General features: G+C 34.2%; 2 protein-coding genes across 16 annotated transcripts; one reads left to right on the forward strand and one right to left on the reverse strand.

The window, feature by feature from the left end:
* Positions 1–27: 27 nt before the first annotated feature.
* gcl (germ cell-less) lies at positions 28–17,294 on the reverse strand. Of its 15 annotated transcripts, XM_076530386.1 has the most exons (20): positions 16,987–17,294; positions 16,663–16,786; positions 16,397–16,493; positions 15,956–16,325; positions 15,625–15,894; positions 15,122–15,340; positions 14,951–15,041; positions 8,056–14,870; positions 7,384–7,998; positions 6,960–7,284; positions 6,827–6,869; positions 6,303–6,468; positions 5,890–6,178; positions 5,666–5,783; positions 5,091–5,420; positions 4,710–4,949; positions 4,512–4,628; positions 4,361–4,435; positions 1,436–1,514; positions 28–970 (listed from the first exon to the last, which is right to left on the reverse strand). In XM_076530386.1, exons 1-8 carry the CDS (start codon positions 17,130–17,132, stop codon positions 14,739–14,741), a joined length of 1,449 nt encoding a protein of 482 aa, XP_076386501.1. In that variant the 5' UTR covers positions 17,133–17,294; the 3' UTR covers positions 28–970; positions 1,436–1,514; positions 4,361–4,435; positions 4,512–4,628; positions 4,710–4,949; positions 5,091–5,420; positions 5,666–5,783; positions 5,890–6,178; positions 6,303–6,468; positions 6,827–6,869; positions 6,960–7,284; positions 7,384–7,998; positions 8,056–14,738. The 15 variants fall into 15 exon arrangements, with proteins under 15 accessions (XP_076386501.1, XP_076386527.1, XP_076386521.1 ...); XM_076530412.1 differs by lacking the exons at positions 4,361–4,435; positions 4,512–4,628; positions 4,710–4,949 and adding an exon at positions 2,326–2,666 and having other exon boundaries at positions 8,056–8,537; positions 10,258–14,870; XM_076530406.1 differs by lacking the exons at positions 4,361–4,435; positions 4,512–4,628; positions 4,710–4,949 and adding an exon at positions 2,326–2,666 and having other exon boundaries at positions 8,056–8,138; positions 8,216–14,870.
* On the forward strand, positions 983–12,437 carry LOC100880055 (UPAR/Ly6 domain-containing protein crok). The gene is made up of 3 exons (XM_003707789.3): positions 983–1,473; positions 6,940–7,101; positions 8,233–12,437. Exons 1-3 carry the CDS (start codon positions 1,404–1,406, stop codon positions 8,502–8,504), a joined length of 504 nt encoding a protein of 167 aa, XP_003707837.1. The 5' UTR covers positions 983–1,403; the 3' UTR covers positions 8,505–12,437.
* Positions 17,295–17,506: the final 212 nt, after the last annotated feature.

Consider the following 17,506-nt stretch of genomic DNA (forward strand, 5'->3'; position numbering starts at 1 on the left):
CAATACTCTATTTTAATTCTCAGAAAAAATGATGAACGTAGTATTTATTAAATTTATAATAACAAATAAATTAGTTACAAAGTAGTACACAGCAACAACAACAGATGGCGACACCAACGCATACAGAGTATTCTGTGAGAAATAAATTAAAATTTTCAAAGAATCATACATTTCATTTTATAATTTCATTATTACAAATATTTATATAATTCTACTAATACATATTTAAAATTACTTTTATATTATTTTAATGCACGGTACCAAAGAATGAGATGTAAGAATTTATGTTATGTAATTCCTGTGTCTGACCAAGTTTACTGTATACCACTGTAGGCTGTTATGAGTCACTTTTACAATTTGTCTGACTAACTATGATTTCAAGTGCATACTAATTTCGTTATTTGTCATTTTTAATGCAAATATAACCTTAGTAATACTGCATAAAACATTTCAATCACTGACATCAATATTTATTACAACTACCTATTACATAATTTTAAAGTAGTAGTTTAACCAAGGTAATTGGAATACTGTAATACAAAATTGTTATGAAGAAAACCAATTCGGAACTATTTTTAAACATTTTTCATCAGTATAATTTTGTTTGCTTAGAAAAAATAGTTTTAGTCATTTAGTTGAAATAATTTTGTTTTTCCACTTTAATACATATACATACACCAACTTTATCTCAGTCTCTTTTTAGGCAGAAAAATATAAAAATTTTGAAATTTGTAACGATTTAAAGTTTTGCCTCCCGTACTTATCTAAAGAAATGCTACGTTGCCCCTAAATGTACAACGCCAAGCTATACAATATGAAACTATACAATGCAAAGTTAAGGGGCAATGAGAGATGAGATTGTTCAAACAACGGCATTTAAATAAATTATTGTAGTAATCGTTAAAAATTTGGGCCGTTTAATTAGCCATCCTTATGCGATGAACAACTTGTACACCCAAACGCGGCGGCCCTGTGAACGACGATCGGATGTAAAGCGCATGGAAAAACCAGAGGGGGTAGATCTGCCGCATAGCCGACGGAACTCGTCTGATCATCGTCAGACGCGACGCGTCCGCGATCACGTACGGTATACTACGCGAGAAGCAAGAAGGTTCGTACGTTCGTTCAGTCATTTCGGACGTGAGAACGAACAGAGACTTGTCGTCAATCCGAGCACTGCCATTGTTAAATTTTCCCACTCATCTCCGAACTACTTTTTCTTTCATCTTTCTTCAAATCTCCAAGTGAGTTTTGCAATAGAGAAAAAAAGGAAAATTGATCAATTGGTAGGATTAGCCCGCGTGCAAACTTTCCATGCAGCGAGGGTGGAGGCAACACGTCCGAAGTGACTGACTGCAACGTGATTGACTGAAACACATGGTCCGGTGATCGTGATCGTGATCATGATCGCAAACCGTCTCGCACCGATTCTCACCCTCGTCCTCGTGGTTCTGCTGTCGTCCATCCATCACGGTGAGTACCAATCTTCCTCACTTTTCTTTCTCCGTCATTACCTATAATTATGACCCTTTAACTGATCTAGAATCACTGATAAAAGAAGGAAAGTTCTGCTTTAGCAACCTAGTTTCTGATCCTGTTACTGCATTACCGATCGATCTACGAAGATTTTTTCCCCCACACAAGTGCACACGAATGTGTATAATACGTAAAAAACGTAGCTAGTTACTAGCATTAGTTTTATTATCTTTTACCTACTTTCTTAGAATTTAGTACTTCGCTATATTAATATCAGTCATACAATTTTGATAGAAAATCAATTTGAGATCGTAACAATATTCTTCTTTATTTTTATGAATGCAAATTGATCGAACAGACATTCATCAAGTATTTATAGGTTAATCAAACGAGATGGGTTTTTAAAACAGCCGCGCATATTAAAGCGCAATGCGGTACTAATGGAAAAAGTACATACATCGTATCTACAGTAATGCACACGGTTAAGTACGGCATTAACTTAACCCGCAGTTTATAACAAATTCTTTAACACTTACATTGTTAAAACATAATTAATAATTTCTTCCACGAGATATAAGTCATATGAACAGGAAACAAGTTACTGAAACAGACACGATATTGATTTTGAGTTACATAAAAGGGTACGTTAGACTTTTCATCACCCGCATTCGTTGCAACTCTGCATCGCGTCTCTGTTACTATCTCGATTCAACTCTTATCGATATAGCTATCGAACTTCGAAAATTTTCTGCATCGCAGGATCGATCAATAACTTCGTAGGTTATGTTACAGATCACGTTAGGCAGAATTATCGTAAATGAGGGCAATTAGTAGAAAGTAAGATAGTACATTGGTGCTCGTCCTGTAGAGGATTACGATGTTCCAGATGTTCGCCAGAGAACTCGTACAATAGTTGCACTTGTGGTACTTCCTCGTCGCTTGTCCGGAACGGAGTGTGCTCAATTTCTAAATTGAATCTCATTACAAAAGTAAATCGCGTGGAAAGGAAACAGGTTACCGGAAGTTAGAAATACGTACGTTGAAGAAAAATGTTGAAACTATGGAAAAGAGATACCAAAATGGAGTACGAACCTTGAATACAAGGACGCTGGAAACATTTGTGGTTCGAAATGTGCGGCTAAGGGATCTGGTACGGTTAGAAAAAGTCGAGCGAGGCTCGATAGGCTTCCCTGGAGAAAATAACGATATCAAGAGGATAAAAATTGTATTTTCAAATCTGAAAAATTGGAAGTTTAGAAAGGAAATGTAAGAACTATAGAATTTTTGAAATTTGGGAATTAAAAGTTTTGTTTCGAAATATACGAATCTTCGGGTTGCCGATATCTCGACCGATTCTTTCCGAATTTGCCCGAAGCCCGAGTGTCCGAGATATCGCGATATTCACCCGTGTCATTTCCGTTTAAACATATGATTTGACGTATAATCCACTTTCTTTTTTATCATCCCTAAAGAACAATCAAATATAGAGAACCCAGTTTTAGTTTATAAACTGAGTGCATACATTTTCAGGGACGAAATAGCTATGGAGGTCGTTTTATTAAAGGGAAGAACTTCGTAGAACTTCAAACTTGAAAGTGCTGCAATAACACGATACGATACAAACCTATCGACTTTTTGTAAGAGACTATTTCTTTTCACGGTATGTGATCGATAAACTCCTGACATTAATAAAGCAATTGCAATTTTTCTGCAATCGCAGAAATAATGCAGGAAGAAATGTAGAACGATAAAATGAATTACAAAGGATAAAAAAAAACGTTGAATCCATTATACACCATTCTTTTTACAGATAGATGTAAATTGCTTTTTAATGGATCCAATTATTATGTCTTTTAGTAATGTACGTATAAAAATGATGTTACATACTGACAATTAGGAAACTCTAATAAAATTTGTGTCACTGTATTTTGAAATAGTAGAACATCTTCTTATATTAAATTTTATTTTATAGGTTAGGTTAAATTTGAAAGTTAAATCTAGAAGAACAAAAGAAAACTAAAATCAAGGATAGAGTATAAAACTCTGTTGCCATTGCAGCAATAAATTCTAAAGATACACAATTTCAATACCTCCAATCTGAACTATATTTTAAAGCACATTTCTCAGAGGCAATGATCTTTAAGAAATTGCGAGAACGACTTAACACGTTAAGTCAAAGCCTTACAAAGATCTATGTTGTAAGCTTGAAAATGTTTTATACACCTCCGCTTTATTATGATAATAGAGCTCAAAATAGTAAACGAGTTAAGACATATTCCTTTAAACAACAAATTTCTAGCCTAATTCTGAAAATAGGTCAATCGAATATAACCTTAAAAATGCAAAACTTGAAAAGTGATGTAAGGGATGCGTTGTTGCGTGCAACTCGGCTTTAATCGTTAGGGGTTGACCTTAAAGGAACGATTCTACGACAGGTCGAACTTAAAGCTACCGGGTCAAGTATTGTACTGCTAGAATGATAGAAATTGACACGAATGAGAGATTTGACACGATAGGGAGTATTTGATTCATGATTATCGTTTGCTATTTAATGCAATTTGTTAAAAATTTAGGATTTTTTGGTTCATAGAACCTGTCCCCCCGCGAGGGTTATCGAGCGACCCACTTTCTCCCCTCTCTCCCGCTGCATTCTCTCACACTCTCCTTCTCCGAATTCTATTCTCCCTGCACCGCGTGGCACCGTGATCAAGGGGACGTTTCTCGCGTTAACCTTGTCTTATCGATGAATTTTTAATAAATCTCTTGAACAAATCGCTGTGTTCGGTACACATTTTTGTACTACTCGTTGTTCCGTTGAACTAGACCAGAAACTAGAGCTGTAAGCAATATTCAAATACCAATCAAAGTTAGATTATTCGAATACCTTCACATTTCCAACCCCTTAGCGTGTCGCGTTAAGTATCCAAATATGAATCTTAAAATGCAAAGCATTTTAAAACTGAAAAATGATATTTTTTATCTAAACTCTCTTTCCACATAAAATATGCATGACAAACGAGACCATAAAAAATTACAGTTTGCAACAGTGGTCTGCAGTCCATAAAAGTTTAGAAAGTTCTGAAGTAAGCACTTGACTAAAACAAGGACCATCAATTGAACCGTTGTTCGCTTTATAACCATCCTTTAACGCCCTACAATTTAAAAATCTCTAATGAATGTTAAACTTCGTTAAAGGCTTAATTATCAGTCTAATTTCATTAAGAACTCATTACCTTGCTTATTTAATTACATAAATCGAATTAAAGTATATCGAATACTTTCAGAAACAGGATCATCCAAGTGCATTGAAGAATGTGAAATGAAAAGAGCAATCTTTCCAGAATAAAGTAGCCTTAGTAGCAATAAAATCCTTATTAATTCAGATATACTTCAGCAAATTAGAAGTATTGAATTAGCACGTAATTCGTGATTTTGCTTCAACGTTCAAATTTGATTACAAAGTTGCAAAAGTGCTATAAACAGGAGGTATTGTCACTATTTTAGTACTGTAAATTGACCCTGAATTTTTATGTTTCCAAATAGCTAAATTATCAAGTTTTCAAATTTCCAAAATGTATACTTCCTAAATTCATGAATAATATATATAATATTACCATTCGATGTTAAGAACCTTGAGATATTGACAATATGCATGTATTGATTGCTTCCACAATACTTTCTACAAACATTAAAATTGCAATTACGAAGAAACAACGGAATCTGATATTCTTCCTTATTGCAGGCGGTTTTTATGTCAACGAGGAAGAAGCAGCCCAGCCATTTCCTTCCTTTTTGTTCCTGTCGATTACATAAGGACCTGCAATGTCACGCAGCGCTTGTTGGTCCTCACGCGATTCGCCTCTACCGTCTAACCCAGCTACCCTGTCCTATTTACTGCTGATCGAACGTCTCGTGTGGTTTCAAATGTCACTGAAGAGCTTTTCCTGCACACACATACACACATCTAATCAATGTTTTCACACTTATGCCATCGTTCAAGTAGTACAAAGACTTCTGTTCACGATGGCTGTCACTACTGCTGCTTCACGGGCTTTTCCCCTTTAATCGAGCCGGCAACGGATTGTCTTCCCGTGATCAGAGTGCAATCGACCGTGCTCATTAAACTAATTTTACGCTTCGATGGGTTTTCAGTGACTCTGCAAAGTTGTATAAAAATTTATCTAATTACCTTTTACGGTTAATCGAGTGTTCTGCTATCTGCATTGATTGTTGATAGTTTAGATTAGCCATATAGAGAAGAGGTTTGTCAAATCCAATAATTTTAAGATACTGAAATCTTCTCCAACCTGGAAATCATGCAAAAATTCTTAATTTTTAGGGAGAATTATATACCTGCCGAATATTTACTATGAATTGAAGACCGTGAATTGAGTCCAAATGAAAATACGTAACATTTACAAATTTCAAAATGGGAAGTGGATGTCTTTATCCTAAAGAAGCGTATTTCTTCCAGATGTATAAAGTCCTGTCTGTCTAATGTTAACGTTCTAGATTCTAGAATATCGTCTCGTTCTCTTTAATGATTCGGCGAAAGTTCCCTGTTTGAATGGTTAGTGGCACAAAAAGCTCTTGCAGCGTCTATACTTAGCGAAACAGCCTGCAGAATTTGACCAAGGTCAGGGTGTCACGCCGTCTCATCCATACTTTCGTACATGCTCCGTATGAATTGAACGAATCGAAACTGCAAAGGAACGTTAACGAAAAAGTGTGATATATTCTTGACATAATTTCCTTCGTTTATAGTTACAATTTATCCTGATACCAAATACGTATATACTAGTGGAAATATAGACTGGCTTTCGTACGAGTGTATCAGTAGGTCATCACGCGCATTGAACGGGGTCTTCCTGCTCGATATCAGCTGGTGCTGTAACCAGACTTAGGAGGGTGAATGGGGTTGCGTTATGACGTCACAACGCGGCAGGACTGTAGCCAATCGCTGGCGCTTGCAAGGAACAAGCGTGAAACAAACTTTCAAAATTCAAACAAACTCGTAGTTAATAAAAATGAATTTTCTATTAATCATTAAAAGAAATTAATGCATTATAAACTATGACCGTATGAAAATATTAAATTTAATCTAAACATTTTCTTTTCTGTTTAATAATTTTTTTTCGTCTTCGGAAGACTTGCTTATTTAAACTATAAAACTGTATAATTGTGTATATTGATCCCTGTGGACAAACGTACAAACTGGTCTACAGTAACCATATGCATTTGGCACATTAGTGTCCCAGTTTTGAATGAATTGCGGCACGCGATATGGATAGTATACAAGAAGCCATAATTTTCAAGATTAATTCTTTAATTTCCCCAAGTGCTGACCTACCTTATTTTAATCAATAGTTCGGTCTCAAAATTTCAGTGACAAACTAAAATTAAATACATTTGATAAACAATACTTAAAGGAGTGCAATAGAGTAAAATCAATTTGTTTTACAGGTGAGGCAATAATATGCTACCAATGCAACAGCGAATACGACCCAAGATGTGGAGATCCTTTCGATCCGTTCAGTCTTGGAACCGTGAACTGCAGCTTCCAGCCACCTTTGGAACATCTGAGCCGCTTGCAACCCACTTTGTGTCGGAAAATCAGTCAGAAAGGTACATATATAAAAGTTAACATGATATTGCTTTAGAAAAGCTATCCTAAAAAGCGCCATAATATTTAATGTACTACTTCCCTATTGCATAACTGAACTTCAGAGTTCAAGTGACTGATATTGGTATTTTTTATTGAATGACGGTAAATGGCTGCCTGCATTGCGGTATCTTCGATTCCTGAAACTTACAGTTACCAATATCATTGAAATATTTGTTCAGTGTAATGACAATGTGAAGCAAAATATCAAAAGTTATAAATAAGTTTCTTAAACGATGGCTTACATAATCCTTTCATAAATCCGTTAACATATTTTTGGGGAATACGCGCACATGGCCTCAGTTAGGCGGTGCCATCTGCATCCCGAATGTAGAACTTCCTTCAAGTTCAATACTTTGTAGGGCACAGACGATATATAGAGGAGACCACTTATGGTACTGTTGTTCCTGTCACACTATCTGAAATACCGACATCGCTTAAAACTTCATTTTTGATATATGCTTTATGTGACACTACGTTTTAGAACAATGCTTGTGGAAACTACTTCAAAGAAATTGATCGAGTTTAATCGAATAGTAAATGCAAGTAGTCAACGCTATAAACGAAATTACATATGAGACATTGCTGTTATATGTCAATACACTCTTGACTTTTTATTTTATAGTGGTACTTATTATTTAAAAATAAGTTACAAATTATACTCTTCTGTTCCATGTCGCCTGTCGGTATACTTAATTATAATTTCATCCACGAAGGGCGTTGTATGATTGAATCCAACGCTAATTAGTGCGGTAGGATGTAACACGAAAATGGTAACAGGTCTCTAGAGGCCAGTGGGACATGTGACAAGAACAACAATGTCACGAGTGGTCTATCAATGTCATGAGGGTGTGGGATATCTGGAAAGCACGGTAATAAGATACAGGCCGTTGCACAAGTGAATACTAAATACTCACTCTCCAATTTCATTCATTAGAGAAGTAGACACATTGTTTAACGCTACTGATTCAGTTATTTCCTCCACTTTTGTTCAAGTTCGCTACAAACCAAAGTTATGTAATTGATTTACAATTAGGTATAATTTCGTTTAAAAGTTATGGACTATTGTAACATTGCCTTTGATTAATTTCCAGTGTACGGCAAGATCAGGGTTGTCAGAGGTTGCGGATACATTACGGACGAGAGAGACAATGCCCAATGCTTGAAAAGATCAGGCACCCACGACGTTCAAGCACTCTACTGTTCCTGCACCGGTGATCTATGCAACTCGGCTGAAAGCCGCACGCCGTCCTTCTTACTGCCGTTAACGTCCCTGTTGACGGTCGTTTTGGCAATGCCGAGTGTGCTTCTTTCGTACCCGATCGCAGTATCCATCTTTACCTCGCCACACTTCTCCATAGCCTAAACTCTTCAGCAACCAGCGAAGAACACATAACGCCTAAACCGAACCAACGATTTAATAGAGATCGTTCGAACCTGGCCCAACTCGTTCCTTTTCGATTTCCGCCTTATTTTAAACGTACAGATCAAACGGCGACCTTCGACCTCGCGATGAACATTAATCTTTTTTCATTCTGAATCTTTCTTACTTTTGTTTAAATGAATTCTTTAACGAAAGAAATTCCAAATTATTGTAACACGTGAATCGGCGGGAAACGAGATTGTTAACGAGTTGATTGAAATTACGGCTATTGTCACTTGTTATTTTTAAAACGAGACGCTTGATCAAAAGGGTAAGAAAACACAAAGATATACCGTTTTGGGATTCGAACGTTTCGCAAAAATAGTCAAATTACAAAACAGTAGTTCTAACGGTGATACAAACTGCCAGATACGCGAGAGCGTACTTCAGTAGTACACTTCAAGAAGAATTAATAATGAGAACACACACACACACACGGCCTCCGCGCGTGAAACCATCCAGCGTTTCTCGCATAAGCGTAGAAAGTAAAAAATAATTACGTGGAGGAGAAACTAACCTCGAGGATGCATATAATATATTATAGATATATGAAGTAGCGGTATTGCGATGTGTTCGCACTTTGTACGCTGCTGCAAAACAAATGATATACAGGGTGTTTCCAATTTGATGGTTCAACCAAAACGGCTGCGCATCTATGGGGAAAAATAAGTTGAAAATGTAGAGTGACATCTTTTCGTACGAGGCTTCGTTTACGAATAAATCGATGTTGAAAAATCTTTATATTTTCGATTTGCTTTTTCACGCAGATTTAGACTGATTTTGGTTGAACTACCAAACCGGGAGAGCCTTGTATATATATACACATGTATATATCTATACAGATATAGACATATATCTAAACAGATATAGATATATATCTATATGTATATTATATTTACAGATATATATATTATATTTTATTGGAAGGAAGCAGAAATGGAATTGCACGCAAGAGGGATACTACAGCTTATTTTTTAGAGAAGTAACGTCGGGTTGCTTTCGTGGATGCCTGGTGTTGTACAGAATTTTAATGCTGACGCGGGAATTAAAGAAGAATATATGAAACACATATCATCGATACGTAATATATTTTACCCCTCGTTTCGATGAAAATGAATAAGTATCCGGCATTACGATTGCGACTCGTGTTCCGCTGATTTTTGCAATAAAATGCTGTATAAGCGGTAGCGGAGGCTCGCGAATGGAATACAATTGACTCGTGCATGTGTGTGTGTATGTATGATACGAGTGCGTATGCACACGATTGCGTGGTTGTTGCGTGTACGAGTGTGAAAGAGAAACAAGAAACGCTAAATTATACAGATAGTTCGATTAAGAAACGAAATGTTGCTATTAAGATGAAACTTGTTAAAAGTTTTCAGTCGTGGATCGTACACTTGAGGATTTTTGTTCATCAGGATCTTATAAGAATACGGTTCACGCTTGGGAACTTTTGGTAAGTATCATCTTAACAATCCTGGCCGTAAAGCCTCAAGAATCTTATGTTGCTACTTGTTGAACCGTAGCCAACTAAAGAAAACAGTAAAAACACGAATTACAAAAAATAACAAAAAAAAGAGTCGTAAATGAAATCGTAACGATGTAGAATCGTTGATGGAGAAACGTAGAGGGTAAAGTAGAACGCTTACTAACAAGACAAAAAAAAATAAGGCGAATACATGTCTCACCGCAGTACCTAATTTAATTGCTGCTGCCGCTGTTGTCACCGTGTCATGTCATCACCATCGTTACAACATCATTGCAGCTGCTACTGTCATAATTGTCAGTTATAGGCTGATATAGGTTGCGTGTTTTTTCGAAAGAGTTGAAGTTGACACCAAAGGATAGAGATAATTCAGTGGTGATTCTCCTGTACCCACACATCACAAATGGTGGGGAGAAAGAGGCTGTGGAAAGGGTAAGGGCACCGCACGCATGCGTGTCCCCCCACCTACTCGCGTATTAGGCCACGCCTATTCAATCATGGCGCCCCTCTAAAAGCGCGTCGGTTTCCTGTTCAAACTGTTTTCGCGCACAGAACGCATGTGTGTACAATGTGTACAGTAAGCACATGTGATTAGAGAAATGTTCAGGAGGCTGCCATAAGCCTCCTTTAAAAGATGTAGTCAAATCTTCATATATTGATAACGACGAATGATAGAGAGGATGCTTAGGAGAGACAACTTTGGATATGCCTGTATTAAACAGAGAGGAAACGACCACGATTATTACTCTCTCTCATGTGTGTCAACTTTAACCCTCTCACGGAACGCACAATCTATATGTAAGTCCTGCTATCAGAAGTACGATTACTCAGATGTTACTACAACTAATGTTACTGAATCAACATAATTATTATTGTCATCATTGTTAATATTTTTATTGTTATTATTATTTGATCGTGATAAAATGCATGATGGAACGATGGTAAACGTTTTGACATCGTATGGAGTGGAAGAGTAATGGATCAAGATGATTAATATCAACATAAACTTGAGATAATTTGGCCATCTAAAATCCATTTCTGTTTTAACTGCGGGGGAGCACGCGAAGTTTGTAATCTCTGAAATTACTGATTCGCATCCTTTCGGTACACGTTCTGTTAAAAGTTCTATGTGTCGCAATTTTTACCGTATATAATTCTTATAATTAGGGATGTGCGTGTAATTTGATTCATCGGTTTGAAATCTGAGAGCTTAATACTTTCGGACTTCCGATCTTGTCCGACATTTTCCGATTCAATCCGAACCCATTATTCCGATTACCCGCACATTTCTACTAACTTCAAATATGCCTATATTGAATTTCTTTCTTCACTCCATCCAACGTAGCAGCAGGAATTTCCGTTGAAACCAAAAAGTGAGAAACAAATAAATCGAATAAGGAACGAAAATAATAGAGACGACAAATATTTCGTTACATTCCACTCAATTAATTTAGTTAGTTGGTCGCTTTAGATTTCGAGAAATTAATATTTGAAAATAGCGATGTTTTACTTCTTTATTTTTGCTTAAAACACGAACATATAACTGTGTGTATAGTTATTCGTCTGTAAGGTAACTTTTAAAACATCCGATTCAAAAAATAGAATTATTGTCTCGAGTTATGCTATATTTTTTATTTGCATGATGTACATAAAATTAGTTCAAAACGATGACGAGATCAGAGCTGTCCCTAGAGTTTGTGGACTCTTGAGCTAAAATCGATGTTACAGAGAAATAATGATATAATGTTTTTAATAAAACTGTAAAGTATCTAACAAAAATAATTTCCGTTATATGTATAATACATAACAAAGTATTTTATATAATATATTAACATCTAATATAAGAATATAGTTTGAAACGACTTTAAAACACGAAAAATTATGGTCATATATTTTTAAAAGTATCTTCGAAAATTTAAATCGGCTCGATGTGCAATACTAGGAACGGCTCTGAACGAAATATACACATGTATCTACTTACGTCTATAGCATGGATGTTTCAAGTTAAAGTCGGGTTAAGTAAAGTCGAATAGATTGAAATTCGACTATTTCGAATGAAATATGAGAAAATCGAATGGGTTGTAACGAATTCTCGCAATGTTCAATTCGATATTCAAAAATAACGATATCCAGTTGTCTTCCAAATTCGAAAATTTGTAAATTTGATTCTCAACATTTGTTTTGATTCGATTCGAGATTCGAGCCAACCTCATTTTCTCGGGCTTTCTTCGATTTAACTCGACGCATTGGATTATCGACAGATCCTTGATCTATAGGCAGGTACCATCGAAATATTTTTTCGTTGATATGCTTCCAAATAAATGTAATTATAATTTATAATGATCATAGAAACTATGACGCCTGAAGAATAAAGAAAAACAATACCGATACATTTTCGATCTCTTCTTCCTTCTAACGTGCAACTTGGTTAAAGAATGTTGCGCCCCCAAGACGAAGTGGAATGTAACGAAACTACTTCTGCGTGTACCCGTTTCAAATTTGTAAGAAGTGAAATCCGCTTCGTACATATCATTCGTCCATAATCATCCGTCACATTTTAATTGAATAAAACTACTGGCATCACTGCCCTCCCTGTTCAAGCATATCGAGAAAAGAACAAAGAATGTCATCGACATATAATTGCATTTAATTGACAATTTATCCCAGGTATCAAGAGATTACTTCAAATTTGTTCTGTTTTATTATATTTATTGTCATCTAATGTTAATATTGCATTGTACACATCGATCACTATGTACAGAGAATATTCTGCCAATAAAGTGTTGAATGGTTACAAAAAATCAAACAGAAAAAAAATCAAAATGGAACTCCATATACATTAGGGACTCTCAATTATTTTTTATGAAATTCTGATAATATTGATTTGTCGTCGTCTAGATAGTAATTTAAATAAAATAATGTCAAAAGAAAAAGATTTCAATTTAGATTGATCCTATAGATATTATAATTATACAGGTAAAGTACATTGTTCCCTCAATGTTATATCAAAGCTATACTACAATTTAGTTTGTTATTTAATGATTTTGATGTTAGTGAACATAAATAAATGCTGTTTTTTTTTAGATATATCAGTGATTCATATAACCTTCATCTATAATTAATTCAGTACAACGGAAATGATTATGCGCGTGATGCGTTCATTAGTAATGTGTTCCAGGATGTACACAATAATATAAAATAATGCGTTCATGATAAATGATACTTAATAATGATTGCAAAATAACAAAGGTAAGAAATGGATTTATAAATGCCACAAATACTATGCAGAACACACATTTCTTGGATAGGTAGTTAATGTAAAGCTGGCAGCACATATTAATTGGAGAAAAATCTTAATAACTAAGATAAAAAGGGGAATGCACTACCTTTGAAACATCAATTTAGTCTAAATTTAATACAATTACAGAAGACACGGAAAGTAATGGGTCTGCATAATTTTAGTGTGCAATTTTATTCCCAAAATGAAGGGAAAATTCATACACTAACTATCAACCCATTACTTTTAGGACCCTTATAATTATGTTAAATTTGAACTATATCGATGTTCCGAAAGTTATACTTTCTGTTACATACTTCCCTTATAAGTAGCTTCTTATGTATAATCTCTACATAATAAGTAAATCATAAAATTTCACGCGTTTTAGACAATAGCACCATATAAAATAGATTGATTATAGAATCAAAGGAACGTTAATAACACGATCGTTTCAATTGAAACGATTATTATTATGTAATAGACATTTCTAAAATTAAAAGTTCTGTATAAAAATTTCTACTGTTTAACAGTAAAAAAAATATCTGCATTTGTTTCCATGTAATATTTTTTGTTTCCTGATTAATATTCACAAGGCACGAAGGTCGACGTTTCGATGACTGGCTGGAAGACACAAAACCACTCGATCAGCGTGTCTCTGAATTCAACAATACACTCTCATTTTTCTAGTTTGTTATTAGTGTCATTATTATGATATAAATGTATAAATGCGTAAACAGTAGTGTGAAATGAAATGGCTTTAATACTGTGATGCTGTATATGACACTCTATTTTTTAAAAGTTTAATGTTCAACTGTAAATAATCTAACACTGAATTTAATTTTTCTTGTGGATTTAAAATTTCTGTAAATATAAACAAAATTTCTGTTTAATAACATTAATATAATCGTGTAAAAAACTAATGTGATTTTATGTTATACAAAATGAACCTGCAAGTTACAGTATGCAGCGAGTATTAATACAGTACAATCTCGCTATATGGCAAAATGATCAAATATATAAAATAAAAAATTTAATAATTTCAGATTTACGAAGAAGTTCCATTTATATGGCCTTTTTCATAATTTTTCCTGTACCTAGAATTTCGTTGAAGACCATATAACGAGACTCTACTGTAAAACAAAATTTCCCTTATCGTGATAATATTACGATTCCGTTTGGTCGACTAGAAACTATTGACTTTATAAAAGTTTTAATTAGAAATAGATATCTTCAAAATATAAATGTTTTATGAGTAACGAAATTTACGTTAAAAATTCTGTCATCCGAATTAAGGAGCGTTAATTGTAGAATGCTTAGTCATAGTGAACAATTAATTGGAACAATTGAGTTATTATCTGAAATAAGCGTATATCATTGGGATTTAGTTTAGCGAGAGAAAATGTTGAACGGAGTGCTAAGTGTCTGAGAATATGACTATGTCGGCTGATTTTTCTTCTTCGGTTGATACAAACGGTGTGACCACTTGCATGTTGACTGATATATATAAAGGATAAGTAAGTTGTTTATCCAAAGACATCACCTGTTTCTAAGATACAAAATATATAGTTTAATTAATATCATTATAACAAATTGTGTATAATTATAACAAACTGTAAAATTACTTACTTCTTCATTTTTATGAAGGGATAACCTAAGCATACCAGAACTCTGAATAAGTTTCACTTGACGTTGTTCATCCAGAGAAATTAGACTTATCCTGTAAAAATTTTGTCTTTATTTTGAAACTAATTTTGACATAGATGCTATCAATACTTCAGTTTCAAAACAAATACATACTTTAAAATTATGTTGTGCTTGCTGTGATTTGCTTTGATGTGGTCCGTGTCTAATCTGTGATTCCTCTTAATTCTTAAAGTGGTACTATCCAAGCATACCACCAAATCTAAACCAAAATGAAATGCTGTCCACCTCCAAATATGTTCACCAACTTTTTCAATACATCTTCCGCAACGAAAACATTCTCGAGCAAATTCTTCTTCACTCATCTGCTTTGGTCTATAATATAAAAACATGAATATATTATGATTTCATATATTCGTCATTTTGTATTGATTGCTTTATTATTACACCGATTTAAGTAGGACAATTATTACAGATACCTAAAATGGATGGGCAAATATAGAAGTAGATTTTTCAGAGTGAAAGTTCTGCTCACAATGCTGGATGTAAAAAGGAAGGGGAGAAAAAAGAAGGCACATATTCGAGATTCTTTACTATGTCCATCAACCTAAGCATAGATCAAGGATACATTTAGAAAATATAAAATTCTATTAACTTACCCTCGATCTTTATTCGCATCTATTCTTAGTAAATGTAACCACTGTTCTTTATATGCATTGTGCAACCATTCATGTGGTATTAAATTATCACTATATAAAATTTTAACATCTTGGTCATGTAACAAAAGATACTTCATCCTCAATGCTTTAAAAGGAGCTGCAAATTCTTTTCCTTCTTCTGTTGTTAGGAAAGGTTTTGTCCATTTATGATTCCTAAAATACTCGTCGATCTGAAGTGTTTCTTCTTTATTGTGTATGTGAACAAATAGCCTGAAACATGGTTTATTAACACTTAGTAAAAGTAAATATATCTGCTTATTTTATAACTCACCATACACGTAACATCATGTATATGCAAAATTCTGTTTGCATGGCTATTAAATCAGGACTAGCGATCAACTCGGCCATTAAATCTGGTGTAATTTCTTTTAAAAAAGTTGGGTGTAACCACCCGTATCCCAAAAGATTAACTTCTAACCATCGTTTTGCTGCAGTTTTTACAACTGGTACACCATAAGATACAGCAGCATTATAATAAGGAACAACTGTTTTTATATTTGTTGTTTCTACCATAATGTCAGTACATTGGTCAATTAATCCTTGTAATTGAAATAATGTGGAAGTAGCCAAAATTGATATTACATCTTTTGGTTCCAAGCTAACTTCATCTTGATAAAAGGATCCGAAGACAGTCAAAAGAGCTAAAAATAAGAAATGTCTCATTCAATATACTAGTCATTAAAAGAGTGTATTATTTAACAAAATTACTTACAATCTAATGTAATGTTAGGATCAGCAATTTCTACACTGATAACTGTCTCATTTGCTTCCCTCCAAGATCCAGAAAACATACTTGCAAAATATGGACTCTGGAAAAAAAATGTTCATTAATTTTATATACTCCATATATGGGATATATTCAGAAAGCATAAAGCTTGAACATGTATTATCTTATCATTATGCATAACACTGTGCCAATTGAATTTAATTCTATCACTAATACATACATGTTGCAATACGTTTAAACAAAGATTTTACCTGGCTGATATAAACTTTATGTAATCTCCATGCTTTTCCTAACATAAGCACAGTTATATCACTTCCTTTCTCTTCTTGAAATAATGTTTTGTATATGTACTGTGCTGTTGTAAGCAACTTTCTTCTGAAAAGTTGAAAACATATTATTAATGAAATGATATGAAATAATCAGCTGACAACATATATCATTGCATGTCAATTGCAAAATAAAGAAGTTATTTTTTCTAATGATGCAAACATTGCTTTAGCATTACTGATACTAGTACTACTTTGATGAATGATTATTAATATAAAATTAAGAGTGAACAATGAAAGATCTCTTACTTTTTCGGTGTTTGAAGTGTGCGATCGATATAATCCGATTCAGAATCGAAATCATCCTCCTCGATACACTTTCGTTTACGTCCACGGTATACCGAATGCACTGCATTGTTTGACATTGATGCAATTCTGCTCACGTAACTTCCCATTTTGTTTTATGTTTCAATAGATGTAGAAAATTTCAAATCCTAATACTGTCGAATTCCTCAAAATTCTCAACATTGTTTTCAACGTAGAGAATCATACATTAACCACTATTATCGAGTACTCAGAAGAAAGCTATACGAGTACTTTATTTTGTTGCGATGTAGTTGTACATACAGTATGTGTACACATGTACATGCACAGCATGTAAACATGTGACGTAATATGCAAGGTATGATAGAATGGAATGAAACAGTATTTGCGAATAAAATGTTTTTTAGTCTATTTCAACTAGATCTTTCACTTTTTCATAATTAAAGTTATTCAATAATAATAATGTATGTCATTAATTACATTCTATTTTATTATATTCTTCATC

The sequence above is a fragment of the Megachile rotundata genome, chromosome 1 (genome assembly GCF_050947335.1).
Source record: "Megachile rotundata isolate GNS110a chromosome 1, iyMegRotu1, whole genome shotgun sequence".
Taxonomy (NCBI): Eukaryota; Metazoa; Arthropoda; class Insecta; order Hymenoptera; family Megachilidae; genus Megachile; species Megachile rotundata.